Source organism: Rousettus aegyptiacus, unplaced genomic scaffold (genome assembly GCF_014176215.1).
Source record: "Rousettus aegyptiacus isolate mRouAeg1 unplaced genomic scaffold, mRouAeg1.p scaffold_m13_p_2, whole genome shotgun sequence".
Lineage (NCBI taxonomy): Eukaryota > Metazoa > Chordata > Mammalia > Chiroptera > Pteropodidae > Rousettus > Rousettus aegyptiacus.
The window spans coordinates 112,275,089-112,287,191 of record NW_023416295.1 but is presented as its reverse complement, the minus strand read 5'-3'; the positions used below and the strand labels follow the sequence as shown (position 1 = coordinate 112,287,191).

Sequence of the window (12,103 nt, the reverse complement as noted above, 5' to 3'; positions counted from 1 at the left end):
TTTATATCACCAATAAAAAAAATAAGAAACCTGTATTTCTTCTAATTTTGTGCATTTCTAACAAACTTCTAAACAAATCTCAGAAATGGTTAAGATCAATATTTTTCCTGTGGAGATGGACCAAAATACAAAATAAACTTTACAAGCCCAACTCTAAATTGACGGTACTTGGCAAAATTTTAAACTCCAAATAATCCTATACTGGATACTAACAAACATTAGCTTTCTACTATTACATACCTAAGTCCTAGATGGCCTTAAAAATAGATACACCTGCAATGTTGACTACAGAAAGATAAACAAGAACTATGAAAATGGACTTGTACCTTTCAATGTATCCTGTTGGTGTTTCTACCAGACCATCAAGTCTTTCTTGGAGAGCTGCAAGAATCTGAGGATTTTGCATCATCTGAACAGTCAGCTGACGCGCTTTAAAGAAAAAAGGGCATCAAAAGAAGGATTTTATGAAAATGCATTATGCTATTTTAATAGGACAATCCAATCATGAGGTTTTTCTGACTAGCCCATAAATCGCTGGCATGAATACAGACGAGCAACAAGCTAAAGAAAATTCACTGTAGGAAAACCCAATGTGCAAGACAAGTTCAGATTCCTAATCATCTCTAATGCATCCCACTTCTCAATGCCATTTCCACAACTGCTATCAACAATATCCCTTCTCTTCCTACTATCTTGTGTTTCATCCATCTTGCATTTTGGGTAGCTCAAAGATTCACCCAGATGCCTATCCATGACTCTTGATAATCTTTTGAAGGCAGACAATACACAATACATTCAGATAACTACAAATATAACAATGGTTTCAAGCCTGGGGAAAAAACTGTAGAATGAGTAACCGGAATATTTATTTGACGCTGGTATGATATGCCTGTGTATCTCAATGGAGAAGTTAACAGCTGAAATACTCAAAGGTTGTAAATAAAGCCAACCAAAATTTGGTTATTAAAATTTGGTCTAAAAAAATTATACTCAATCCAAAGATACACATTTATGCAAAAACTATTATGCCATATCTTCTTCAATAGACATTACACAAAATTGCCATTTAATTTTCCCAGTTATGTTCTTAAAGTTCAATTTATTTCTAATATTGATTATTAGATGGCATGCAGTTGTGATAACAAACATGCCTTTAGAAATATCAATACTGGCCACTAATATCTTTTAAAAATATGTTGCAAGATGAAAGCCAAAACTAGAAGTTCAGTAGTCTTTTAAAATTTATCTCATTCTGGCTTAAAAGTGAAAAGTTGAGTTGTCTGGTTCCTTAATATTCTTGGCCCATATCTATGGGGCATAATCTAAAGCAATGTAAATCCTCACCACCATGATTAACCCCTTTTGTTTGGTGGAATGGATTTAAAAAAGACACACACACACACACAACACACATACAGGTATGCTACATATTGTCTACATATTAAATACTAAACATTTTCAAATAAGTCTAAGCTAGTGTTATTTGTATAGAAACACCACCAACCCCCAACCCCTACACACACACCACTACCTGTAACATTTCTAAGTCAAACAGAACTCACTGGTAGCTGTTTTGGTATAGTTACGCCATGACATTCTAGCAGTACAGGGTACATACAGTGGTTTCTGAGGAGTCACTACATCCATACTTTCCTCCCTTACTACCACTTCATCTCCATCTCCCTCTTCCCCATCCCTATAACACATACACACGCGAACAGTTACTGAACTGATATGTGGGCCAGTAAATAAAGTGGAAAAGGATCTAAAAAGAGAATGGCATTTATCACTATCTTCTAGAAGACATGTACCAGCAAATGCTGGCTCCTGAAGAAATTTAAAATAATACCTTTGATTTTTGTTTCTTCACCAGTTTCTTCTTCTTCTACTTCTTCAACATCATCCAAATCTTGATCAAGTTCAGACTGTTCTTTGCTACAATATCATAGTATCACACCAAGGTTCAAATGTACCAAATTACCAAAAAATTTTTTAAAAGAATAAAAAAATATCTTTTTAGAAAACTTTTAATTCATTTTCTAGGTTAATATGCCTCTTTCAAGAGTATGAAATAGGAAATCCAAAAGATATTCAGTTTTCTTTCTACTTTTATATGTAAACAAGTACAAGTAGGAAGCACTTAAAATTTCATTTAAAAGCATTTGGTCAAATATAAAGTTTATAATTCAAGCTTTAAAAATGTGGTCTAATAGGTTTTGGTTTAGAGAATGTGATGTCAGGAAGTATGTGCTTTCTAACCAGTATCTACTGATTCCACTTTTCTTAGTAACAGCATCCTAATTTTATATGAAATGGCAATACACCAAGCTAAACAGTCTACATTTCCCAGACTACTTTTTAGCTAGATGTGGCTATGTGACTATGTTTTGGCACTGAGATAAAAAGCAGTAGCGTAGAAATTTAAGAAAGCTTCCTTTAGAGTATGGTAAACAGGAGGCCTTTTTGATCTTGCTTCCTCCCTAGAATAGCAATGTGATGGCTAGAGCTTCAGCAGCCACACTGGATCATGAAGCATCCTGGAGAACAGCAGTCACCAGCTAAGGATGAAGGAGTGTGTAAAAACAACAGGATCCTGGATCCTTGTTGGCTGTGAAGCAACCGTATCAGCCTTTACTATCTTTGAGGATTTTCCTCCCTTTTTCTTTGCCTCATAGTGGACATGGGGAAGAATGGTAAAAGCTAAGAAGGCCTGAGCCTACATCATGCTCAGAGCAAAACCAGGAGGATGGCACCATTGAAAGATAAGGTAAAAAGTAATGAGATAACATTCTTCCCATTTCATCTCAAAAATCTAGTTTTTGAACATGAGATTACAACTACCATTAGAAAGGAGAATAAAAACATCTAGGTCCATACATAGATTATCGTGTAATTCCTTCTGTGATTTTACATTTTAACATTTTGGTTTAGAGATTTAGTTGCTCTATGTGTTTCGAGACAACATCTGAAAAAAATTCATAAATGAACAAACATGTACTTTTCACACAGTTACAAGACAGAAAAGGTCAACTCCTTTCTCCTAGCAAAATTTATGTTCCTATCAACTAAGGGGAGAAAAATCAGCCTTCTCACTAGAAACAATATAGATTATTTCTGGAATATCTTTGACTCAGTATAAACTTAAGCATACTTAAAATTAAGGGTAACTAAAGATAATGTGGAACAGCTCTTCATCCAGTGCCTTTTCATTCAATCATTTATTACATATCTAAATCTTAAAGCTTTAAAACAGGGGTCCACATGGCTAAATCCAGCCCACTCCTATTTTTTGTAAATAGTTTGATTGGAACCTAACAACATTAATTCATTCATGTATTGTCTATGGCTGCTTTCACACTACAACAGCAGAGTTGAGTAGTTACAAGAGATCATATGGTCCAAAATGCCAAAAATATTTAAGATCAGATCCTTTACAGAAAACGTTTGCTAACTCCTGATTTAAAGAACAAGAATCCCCTCTTCCACTTACCCTCCTAGGGCTCATAGGCATCCAAAATTATAAGGATCCAATTTTTTTTTTCAAAATTTAAAACAAAAGTTAAGATGACGGATTGCACATACTCATCTGATCTTAATCCTTCCGGAATTCCCACTAAAATTATGACAGAGAATTTTTGAAACAGATAAACACTGAAAGACAAGGAGACAAGAGTAGCAACTTCACTCAGAACTGAAATCTAAGCAGTGGGAAAAGGTGAGAACCAGCTCAAACACAGATCTTAAAAAGGGTACTTCTAGAACTAGACCTGGGAGATGAATGTGGATAAAATAGGGAGGACTAAGCAAAACCTGATAAACAGAAATGCTTAAATCCTCTCCCTCACTCTAGCAAAAGAAGGGAAATTTCTTCTCTGGAAAGGAAGAACCCAGACTAGAGGACCACAGACACAGGTATCTAAGATATAACAATATACACACTAGAATGCTGAATGTAGAGCTCTCTTCCTAGCATCCTTCTCTCTGTTTGGCTTCTATAACACTGCAAGGCAGATATTTTTGCACTCTTCACTGAGGCATATCTAACTAGCCCCACCAAAAGTACCATTGTGACATGAAATTCTCACAAGAAATACCCACCCAGACAATCTCACTGAAATCTCAAATAGACAAGCAACTCCCTCTCCAACACTACAATTTCTCCAGTCAACTTTTTTTAAAAAACATCCTTCAACTGCCCATCCCCACTCCACACCAATCTTAATGAGCAGATAACCAAGTATTATCTCTTTTTGAGGAAAGTCTCTTACACTAAGACCAAAATAGAAGAAAGAAAATTTTAAGAGCAAACAGACTATACACAGGGGAAAGAAACATTCAGAGAAATAATATTACAATCGATGAAACAAGAACAAGATGTTATAAAGATAGGAACAGAGAGCAAAGAAGCGATTGAAACTAAAAAAATAGAAATTTAGAAGCAAGAGTTGAAAGATAAATTGTCAGCCCTGCCTACAAAGAACAAAGAGACAAAAATGGAAAATAGTATAAAAGGTAATTAGAAGAACCAGTCCAACATAACAACAGAAGTTCCAGAAAAAGAAAATGGAAAAAAGACAATCAACAAAATAAGAATATTTGACAGTACTGAAAGCCATCAAATAGCCAGACTCAAAGGGTCCACACTACTAGATGCCTAACTCAAGAGAGGGTGGGGGGAGGGGGGGAGAGCAAAATGTGAAAATTTTGGAACTCTGAAGCCAAGATAGCTTCCAGAAATAAACAGATATGTGCATATGTTTTTCAAAAAGTGCCACATACAAATGTTCAAGAATTATAATGACTAGAAGCCAGGTGACAATGGAGCAATGCCTTCAAAATTCTAAAGAAAATTGATTCCCAACTTAGAATTCTCCACCCAAACTATTAAGCATAAGAGTAGAAAAGTCACTTTTGTTCTTCTCATCTCAAAGTAATCTACTTCTCTTGTACTCTTCTAAGAAAACTTTGGATACAGCAAACTAAAGAGTACAGAAACAAAAGGCAACTCCAGGAAGAGAGTAAAATAGATCCATAATGACAACTGTGTAACCAAGGCTAAGAAATCCAGATTGGAAGAATGTGATTCATGAGATAAGCATTTTGAGGCCATTATCACTAAAATGCCTCCTGCCACTCTTTTTATACTACAGACAGCATGCATGAGAGGATTAGCCAAATTCTTACATGTGCAGTTCTTGAATGTGCTATCCTTGTACTAGTTTCCTGCCCTTTCACCTAATACTCTGCTGCCCACAACAGCTATGGATAATCATATCATACCCCCTCCATCCTCAAGTGTTCTGCTTTAACCTACTCCACTAAGTTGACAGGCTACTGTAAAATCATAAGCAACAAATAGTGCGGCTCATTCTATTTTCCCTGACCATATTTCTGCAAGACACCCATCCACACAACCCTGCCGGGTGCCAACTTCATTAAATCTGTTTCCAGGATGCATGACCTTGCCCAAGAGTTCTCCAAAATAAGCCCTTAAAAAGCCTCAGGAAAGTTGAGCCACACTATGACTCAGATAAGTCTCTTGCTTCTTACTTTCCTACCTATCTTGGAGCCTTCAATAGTGGTAATATTGCCTTTTTCCTTACACATTTAAGTTTGTGACTGCTATTCAGATTTTCAAAATTAAACATTAAGAATTTTTAGGTGGTGAGACTAAAGATCAAAGAAATGAATTAGACAAAAGCCAATAGAGTGCTCATACCTCTGAAGAGGAAAGTTGGGAGATATAATTGAGAAGGGGCACACAGGGCTTCTCATAGTGATGTTCTATTTTTAAAAACTTGTACACAAGTGTCCTATTATTCTTTAAACTCTACATATACATTTTATACGTGTTTTATCTTATATATACAATGTTACAATTTTAGTAAAAAACTTTGGGAAATATATATGGCAAAAATGGATTCTGCAAGTATTTATGATTCATTATTATGCTCAGCACTTCCCTAAGAATAAACACTGACAAACAGCTTACTATATTTATGACAGTTATTATATGTACAGTATTTTGTCTTGGATACACTGTACCCAACTTTTATAATAGTAAGTACTAAACATTAGTGATTACCATATATTTTCATAATACATAATTAGTACTGCTGTTAACTACATCAAGGTACAAAGTGATGACAAATCTCTGGAAAAAGAACCGACTATCTGCCACTTACTTGTCAATGTCTGCCATGTTGTAAGAACTCCAAATATCTAAGGAGAGAAACATCAATGAATGTTTAAATAAATACAATTTATTTAAAACCAATAAAAATATTTAAAACCAAAACCCTTTAAATCAATACCAAGTTGAAAACTATTCCAAGAAATGTATACTCTCATAAAAAACCTTGTGTTAAAAATAATCATGGAATAGAGAGACTTTCATACTAGTCAAAGTAATTTTTCAGAGGATGTTGCTTAAAACTAGCAAATTTCTAGTAGGCATTTCTAATCTATTCTGTAAGGACTTTTATAGCAGCACTATTGGTACATGATCTACTATATGCTAAAATCAACTATACAAAAGGTCTTTATTCAAAACCACCATGAATGGTCAATTTTTGCTTAAATTTTTAGGCTACTTAGTACTGCTCAGAATAAACACATTTCATTTTTAACAGTATTAATTTTTATCAAATTCACATTAAAAAGCCAAAATCTGCCACCATAGTCATCGTGCCTCCCCAGAGATTTTTTTTTTTTAATTTCATAATCCCTACATCAAATATCAGCCTTTTATACTATTTAATGACAGTTATAAAGCTCTGGGTCCCAACCTATGTTAAGTAAACCTTACCCACCTTTTCAAATGTACTTCATGTTACATCACTGATAACTATTACATCCCCTAACCTACCCTGGATATACTGAAGCATTGTCAACAATGCTCTTGGTTACTGTTAGAAGTGATGAGAAAATATCTTAAGTTCTTTCTCTCTGTACGATTAATATTAACTAAAAGAATACTGATTTTAGAAAACCAAAACAAGGTAAAATGAGTTTTCGAGAAGAAAAATGACTGAATGACATAGGTAATGCAGATTATGAAAAAAAAAAGTTTTAATCAAACTTAGAATCCTACATTAAATAAAATCGAGTTTTTAAAATTTAAAACTTAAGTCTTTAACTCACATAATGCTAGAAGATGTGAATCCATATACCAACATGCTTAATATGCTTATAGAAGAATTAAGAAGAGATATTGATTTTTAGCAGTCAAATGCTAATATTTGGAGTACTATTACTCCCATGCTGCTAATCCTCAGTGTCTACTTTGTGGCATTACATTTAGAATTCAAACTCTTACAACAAAATTCTTTTGCTTCTTTATTAAAGAGGATTCAAGACAACAGGATTGCATTTACTTCTTCAGAGATGCCTTCTCCAATCTGCTCATTCTCAATAAATTAGATTTCTTGGTTGTACACACTTTAAAATAAGCCTAATATTATAGTCAGATCATTTGGGCTGACACCAACTTTGTAGCAATCTTGCTCAGGAAAACAAATTCTGTCCTCATTTCATTAGCTACGAAATTAGGAAAAAATGGTTCCCTCATTAGATTGATCTTATTAAGAAGCAAATTCACGTAAAAGAATTAATTAGCTTTGATAATGGTTAAAAACAGATTTTTATTGCTGACAAATATACAGACTAATAAATGTGCCACAGTAATGTAAGATGTTAACATTAAGGGAAACTGGTTTAAGGGGTATATGGGAACTCTCTGAACAATCTCTACACGTTCTCTCTAAATCTAAAATTACAACTAAGTTTATTTAAAACAAGAATCCCACATCCAGACTCTGAACCAACAGGTCTGATGGAACAGCCCCCACAATATGCATTCTAAACAGGAAACCTAACAGTGAGACAGGTAATCTCAGATAATCAGATCACACTGAGAAATACAAGTTTAGGTTAACACCTACATTAAGTATTTTATTGCGATCAACAACATTAAGTAAAATCAATGAGAATTTTATTCATTATCCATAAAACTGCTAAGAGATCTGCAGATTTCCATTTCCCATAGTGACAAGCTAGATTATGCAGATTAATTCTACCAATGACAAGAAATTTAAAGTGCACAATACAAAATTTGTTAAAATCTTAAAAGCATGGAACATGCAAATTAGATAGTAAGGAATTACTAACCCAAAATGGAAGGCAAATCAAGAAGTAAAATTATAAACGAAGGATGTCACTTTTGTCCTGAGGACAACTGTCAACTTCAAATTTGAAGTACTATGGGTGAAATCAAAAGCCCTGGAGCTATCCAAGGTGAAGAATCTTTATAGCAACCCTCCCAAATTAAACAGGAACCCCAAAGTAAATTCTCAAGGATAATAAACCAGATCTCCTGGACAAAAGCCCAAAATCACCTCATTAGTGAGCTAGAAGCAACCTTATAATGGCAGAAACTAAATGATGGAAAATACTGAAGTTAAAGGCATTTTAGAATACAATAAAGTCTACCGAAGGTTTAATACAAGTTCTAGGAGGAGAGAATGTACAAAATATTTGAAGAAATTAATAGCTAAGAATTTTCCAGAACAAATGATAGTCCTACAAATCCCAATCAGGATAAATTAAAAGACCCACATTTGTATGTATCAGTGAAAAGGTAGGCCACTAAAAACAGAAGTAACCTTAAAAGCACACAGAAAAGACTTAGATTAACTTCAAAGGCACAAAAGACAGCTGTTTTCTCTTCAGTAATAGACACCAAAAGACAACATCATCAACTGTTGCGCTTAACATGCTGAAAATAACTGACAGGTTTAGAGTATCATACCCAACCAAAACACCCTTTAAGAAGAAAGGGAAAACATATATTTTGAGGCAAAAATATCTCCAGCATTCCAAATGGAAGGTATAAAGTATAAGAAGAAATGAGGGGCAAAAAGGAAATCTAAATAAGTATTTTTAAAGAAATAATATCACCACTATGTAGTGTGTTAAAAAAAATTTGAATGTTAAAAAATTTGAACTACCACAACATGTCAGAGGCAAGATTAAGGGGGAAGGAAATGGATTTAAGTATTCAATTGTTCTTATGTATGCTATTTGTAATTTCTAGGGTGAATCCCAAAAGATTAGAAACAGCGCATATAAACTGCAAAGTAAAACAATTAAAATATATGTATTTTTACATCATGCTAAAGAAAAATAGGACAAATGGAAAACACAAAAAAAGCAGATTTCAATCTAAACATCATAGTAATTACAGTAAATACAAACCAACTAAAGGCTCCCATTAAAAATTGTCAGTGAGATACAATCCTAAAGAAAGCTGGTACCACTGTACTAACATAGAGAAAAAGATTTTAAGGAAAAGCATTACTAGAGAGAAAAAGGTAAAAGGTTCAACTCACTACCCAATATGTAATACAGAGAATCTCAATGTAAAAACATGGTTCATAATAACAAGATTGAAGGCAGATCTTAACCTGAGAACTTATCACAAAATCTTTCAGAGAAAAAGAAGGGAACAAATTATTGAATCAAACCATAAACTGATTATTTTGTGATCTTGTAATAGCTAGATGTCCAGATGTGCTATCAAATAACTTACCATTCCAATAAACCTGATTAACTTCTTACTCTCGATGAGAAGGAAAAAAACTAACATTTATGGAGCCTACTCTGTAGGGAACTATTACAGACTTTCCTCTTATTTGCAGATTAAATATTAAGCAACTTGCTCAGCAACACACAAAAGTGAAGAAAGTAGGAGTCAAAATCTGACTTCCAAAACCCATGTCCAGTCCACTATTCCAAAAACAAAGGTGCCTTCCCTATCAGACTACTGCTCTATAGATTATACAGTAACAAACTAGTAACATTTTTCTGTGGTCCAGAGGCTCACTACTTTAACTCCAACACAACCTCGTAGTCAGAATACATTCTTTATACTTACTTTTAACTTAGAACTGACTTTTTAATTAGAGTCCTAAGCAAAATGGACTCCTGTTTGAGAACACTATCTTCTATTCAAGGAGTCTCATTATCTAGAGTATTATTTATTCAATGGTAGAGAGACATACTGGGATTGGACTGATATTAGAATTCACCCAGCATAAACAAACAAAACTTATTCACATGGAATAAATACAACACACATTGGAAGAAGACTTCATAACCATTGTGTCGTGGCTTTTCCTTGAGGGGAGCAAAGCAGAACCCAAACAAGAATGCTTTTGAATTTCGAACTGATGTACGGCAAAACAATTTAAGTCAAGTGAACTCCCTTTAAAATAAAAAAAAAATTTTCATTATAAATTATCATTGCTCAGTTATGTAACCTTCGGTAAGTTCTTTACCTGTTTCCTCAAATTTTCATAGAATGTACCTCCAAGAACACTAAATCAATTAATAATACACATAGGGTAATTTAAAATATTGCTTGAAAAACTGCCCAATAAGTGCTGTTACATTATTTACCCATTGTACTCTTCTGTACCCTTTATCTTAGAAAATAACCTAAATTAATAAACTTCAAAATTACGGCTCCCTTTTCCAATAAGTCAAGATATGCCAAACTCCTGAAGACCTAAAAACATATCAACCCATGCAACGCTAAAAGGAAGAGTTGGTAACCAGAAGTACAACAAACTACCTTCTGTGGCAGCCTCGTAATGTGATCCAGTGGTCTATCAATGTACTAAACAATTTACAGAGGGGAAAAAAATAGCACTTATCTTCTTGAACTCCTACTCTGCCGAACAAGAACTTATTCAGATGAAATCAGTATGAAATGGGACTTAATGTCACCATTTTAACAGGTTCCTTCATGTAAAGGTTATAAATACTCTCTACCCCCCACTTTTTCTTCACAGCAGTCAACCAACCTGTTTGATTCTTGATGTAAGATATGTCCGAATAGGCGCTAAAATATTTATTCAAAGAATCAACTAAGAACACAAGTAATTAGATTCTATTAGACTTGAGAATCTTAATAGATTAATCATTAGTTTTCTAAATTGATCAGGATTCGTTCCCTATTTTAATCCTATCTTTCATTAATATTTCAAATTAACAACCACACAAAAAAAATGAACAAAGTAAAGTACTTTATTTTGACATTGTGAGAGAGAAACAAAGCCACAAGCCCAAAATGGTATCGCTCATGCTAAAGGCCCATTGATATTGAACCTAGAGTTAATACCTGATCTAACTGGCAGTTTCAACCTCTCCCAAAAACATCATCTTAATCAACCAGTCTGGAATTTTCTAGTCAACACCAATGAGGTAATCTGTCACATGGACTCTCTCCTTCCACCCCATAGAAAGAGGCACGATTATAAACCTCCCTGCTGAAAACAATCCTTTCTTTCTTTTTTTGTTAATAGCAACCTTGCCTCACCCTTCTTATAAAAACCTTCCAGTTGGTATAACCCCTCAGAGCCCCCTCTTTCTAGTTGCTGGATGAGATGCTGCCTATTGCTTAATAAAGCCAATTAGGTCTTCAGATGTACTGGTCTTCATTTTTTTTAACTTCATGTCCTTGAAGTCAAACAGATTCTACCTCCTTAAGTCCCTTTTCCTACAAAATGACTCTGTATTGAATGTAATTTGAGATGTTTAGAATCAAATCAGTCACCTGGATACAAAATGCACAAGTTTAGTAATAAAATAAGCAATAGCATTTTGGATTAAATTAATTCTGGTACTTTTTTTTTTTTTTAAATCTCTAGAGGACAACACACGCGCATGACATGTTTAGTATCAGCTTAACAATTTTCTGTCAATAGACTCAACATTTAAAATTGGTACTTGACAACAGGTAAAGATTTTTGCACAAGTATGGTGAATTTTTAAAAGCTATTTATCAAATTAATGCTGAATTGAAAAAAATCATTCATTATGTCAAGATTTTTATATTGCCAGATGCAAGCCGACCTACCAATGTTTAATTCAATCTACCCTCCGATCTTCTTTAAAAGTAAATTGCACATTTTACAACTGGCCCATTTGAACTCAGACAACTGTGAACAAGCATTTGAGACTTAGTACTCTCAGGTCACTGTAAACCTCATTTACCTCTGCGCACTTTTAAATAAGTTATTCCTTATACAGTAGGTTCTCA

General features: G+C 34.0%; 1 protein-coding gene across 4 annotated transcripts in view; it reads right to left on the bottom strand.

Annotated features, from left to right (window-relative positions):
• The window catches only part of NAP1L1 (nucleosome assembly protein 1 like 1), a 29,722-nt gene that overhangs the window by 15,879 nt on the left and 1,740 nt on the right, over nucleotides 1-12,103 (bottom strand). For 3 of the 4 annotated variants that reach the window (XR_001596111.2, XM_016138203.2, XM_036238019.1), the window contains exons 2-4: nucleotides 6,186-6,222; nucleotides 1,850-1,935; nucleotides 327-429 (exon numbers count right to left, since the gene is read on the bottom strand). Coding sequence is in view for 3 of the 4 variants with exons in the window: in XM_016138203.2 (XP_015993689.1) it covers nucleotides 327-429; nucleotides 1,850-1,935; nucleotides 6,186-6,202 (206 nt within the window). In the remaining variant the exon portion in view is untranslated. The remainder of the gene's footprint in view (nucleotides 1-326; nucleotides 430-1,849; nucleotides 1,936-6,185; nucleotides 6,223-12,103) is intronic. The other variant, XM_036238020.1, reaches the window with a different exon arrangement.